The sequence below is a fragment of the Haemorhous mexicanus genome, chromosome 10 (assembly GCF_027477595.1).
Source record: "Haemorhous mexicanus isolate bHaeMex1 chromosome 10, bHaeMex1.pri, whole genome shotgun sequence".
Lineage (NCBI taxonomy): Eukaryota > Metazoa > Chordata > Aves > Passeriformes > Fringillidae > Haemorhous > Haemorhous mexicanus.
This window is the reverse complement of record NC_082350.1, coordinates 11,103,372-11,106,459: the sequence shown is the minus strand read 5'-3', so window position 1 is coordinate 11,106,459 and position 3,088 is coordinate 11,103,372. Positions and strand designations below refer to the sequence as shown.

Below are 3,088 nucleotides of genomic sequence, written 5' to 3'. Positions count from 1 at the left end.
CATGTAAGGCTCCTCCTGATTAAACAGAGAAACTGGCAAAAGGAGTTCTCTCATTAAGATGAAGCTAAGTCTTCATGGAAAACAAAACTTGATATATAGCAGCTGGCTAGGGGTGAGGAAGGAATTACATCCTGTGGAGGTCATAGCTACCCCTAGGGCAAGCAAAGTGAGTAAGGTGGAAAGTGGTTGTAACAGGTGTCAACACACCTGTGCAATTGTTTCAGCTGGAGGCTCTTAACAAAGGAATTAATTTGAAGGGCAAGTCATGTTTTTAATTAAAAAGAAATAAACACATCACAGAGAGTGCTGATTTTAACATTTATTTTTTTTAATCTCCAGTTACTATTTTTTTTCTACAAACAGACTTTGTTTAACAATAGTTCAAGAGGTATTATAATGCTAACTACAGCTTAAAGAAAACATTTTGGCACAAGACAATAACAAAATAAACAGAATAAATAACCTGTTTTACATATGCTGAAGAAAACAAAACCAACATGCAATAAACTTCATAAAATTCACACTCTGTACAACAGCTCAAGGTAGAGTTTACTAAACAGTACTCATGATCTATTAGTAACATAAATATATTAGCAAAAATAGAAATTTTAATATGCTTAACTCAAGCAAAACAGTGATGCAATATGAATCAACTCAAGAAGTTCATGGTTCCAAAGAAGCCAGAGTTGGAGGTGAGTGAGCCCACAGCAGTGTGTAAGCCACCTCAGCCAGGAGCCTCAGCCCAGTGCTTCTTCAGCCATGTCTGTGTTTAGCTCCGTGCTGGAAACTGTGTCAGGCTGACATCTTCCTCAGCCTGTGGCTGTTAAAAGGATGAGAGAACACACATAAATAATGACCTCAATTATAGTTTTCTCTTCTTCCCTGAGAGAATAGCTCAGGTGGAAGAAGGGGCATGTGATATGACTGTCTCTGAGAAGACTCCAGAAAGGAGTAGCTACATCTGACAGGAGACGGAAAGAGATGCATTCTTACCTCAGGAAAAGGAGATGTTTCTTCACCCAGCCTTCCTTAGGATTTACACAGGCATTCAGCCCACTGGCAGTGTGGAAACTGGAAAAGAAATAAAGAAATCAGAAATCCCTGCCAATAACTGCTGTGTGGAGTACAGTTACTCTATATAATGGCCAATAGAAACACTTTTGTAAACACCAGCTAGACATGGATGCTCCAAATCCCTCCAATATTATATGAAGAAAAAGAAAGTTAAATGTAATAGCTATTTCAGTCTCAGGGATCATTTTTTGCACCATAAAATGCTGTTCAATTTATTTGATCTGTTTAGACAAAGACCTTTGCTAGATTCCAGAAACAATTTGTAAAATTGAGAATAGCTGCTGTCAAGCTAAGGTGACAGATCAACATCTAGGCCAAAACCTTGTGAGAAAAACATCCGATCCCTGTGAATTAGAAGTCTTGTCACTTATGTATCTGTTCACAGGTTTTGGCAAGGGAGCACTCTGTGTTGGCCAGAATGGCCCTTAGCTGGAGACAAAACCTGTCCTTGTTTGCACAGCTGAGTCCTAAAGAGTCAGATTTATTATTTACATTGTATGACTGTCCCTTGGGTTAGCAGTCCCTATCAGCTAGAGGTTGTGTGTTTTGTCTACAGGTGTGATAAACAATTTCTTCAGTTAATTTAACTTTTTGAAAAAGCAGGAAAAATCACTCTTACAGCATTTAATTCCTTGGTTTAGCCCAAACTGACATCCCAAAGTCAGAAAAACCTGCAGGTTCAGAAAGTAACTTACATGATGGCAGGGATGTCGCAGACCTCACTGGGGAGCTGTTCAGTGTAACCCTTCAGGACCCACCGAGGCAGACGCACTTTGGTGTAGGACAGGCAGCAATCCTGGTTGCTTTGTGCTGGAATGAAGGACAACGACATAGTAAATAAACTCCATTTGTCTCTGTTCAACCCCAGCCACCCAGCTCACTCATGACAGAAGAGGGGGATGAGACAGGAGACAGCACGTTTTGCTGAAACCATTCCCTTCCAGCTCAGCCCCATCCTGCTGCCAGCTGTGAGCAGCAGCAGGAGCCCGTCCCGGAGCAGAACACCCGAGCTCACTCACCTTCCGAGGTGCCCCACAGGAGCAGCGCCAGGAGCCCCAGCAGGGAAACCAGGACCATGCTCTTGCTGCTGCAGCCAGTCATTCCCTCTCCACACACAGCTGTGCTCCAGTGAGCGCCTGGCTGTGCCTGCTGCTCCTGCCAGCCCTGCTGCACCTCCACCTCCTTATAAAGGGGTGGCAGGAGGCACCGGGAATTCACAACCGGGCGGGTTCTGCTGTCATCAGCGGGTTTCCCCACAGCGAATTCCATCTCGCCCGATTTGGCCCCGGCTCTCCTTCCGGGTACTACAAACGGAGATAACAGTGTGCTGGGGAATAGTCTAATTTTTTTTTTTTTAAAGTCGCTTAAAAGATTTGGTCTGAAAGAAAAGGAAATCAAAGGCCGTGAGGTAATGGTTCTGTGGGTGAAGCGTGTGTAGTTTTTGGGGTAGGAGTGTGGGTTGTGAAATGAGGAAAGTCAAATGTAGGTAACTTTAAATATTACCTACAGAAACTGTGTGTCTGCTGTGCTCTAGTTTAACAAACCCAGCCTGGGAGCAGAGGCAGGTGGGCTGAGCCAGCCAGATTCATTTCAGTGTGGCAAGCTCACAGGAGCTGGGTGACAAGCTGCACCAACACCAAAGTACTACATTAATATTTCCTGGTTGGCCAACACCGTAACATCGGACTTTCCAGATTACTGCTTCCTGAGCTCTGGACTGCAGTGCTGGCAGGGACACAGGAGCAACATTGAGTATTCATGCAAATGTGTTTATTTCATTTCCTTAACTGTATATTCCTTGCCATGACTTCCTGCCAGCTTGTTACATGTCTGAACTATTTCATCTGCAAGAATGAAACTTGAAATGGGGCCTATATTCTCCAAATCTAGAATGCATTAATGCGCTTCATAAACAAAAACTGTAGGTTGTTGCTCTCCCAAACTGTACCAGAGTATTGTTACTCCTGAACATTCAACAAAAATACACACAATCTTAAAATTGCCTCGCACAGCT

At 43.4% G+C, this 3,088-nt stretch overlaps 1 protein-coding gene across 1 annotated transcript; it reads right to left on the bottom strand.

The window, feature by feature from the left end:
* Positions 1 to 304: 304 nt before the first annotated feature.
* CCL20 (C-C motif chemokine ligand 20) lies at positions 305 to 2,358 on the bottom strand. The gene is made up of 4 exons (XM_059855321.1): positions 2,094 to 2,358; positions 1,770 to 1,884; positions 994 to 1,071; positions 305 to 820 (listed from the first exon to the last, which is right to left on the bottom strand). The coding sequence occupies exons 1-4, from the start codon at positions 2,341 to 2,343 to the stop codon at positions 793 to 795; spliced, it is 471 nt and encodes a 156-aa protein (XP_059711304.1). The 5' UTR covers positions 2,344 to 2,358; the 3' UTR covers positions 305 to 792.
* Positions 2,359 to 3,088: the final 730 nt, after the last annotated feature.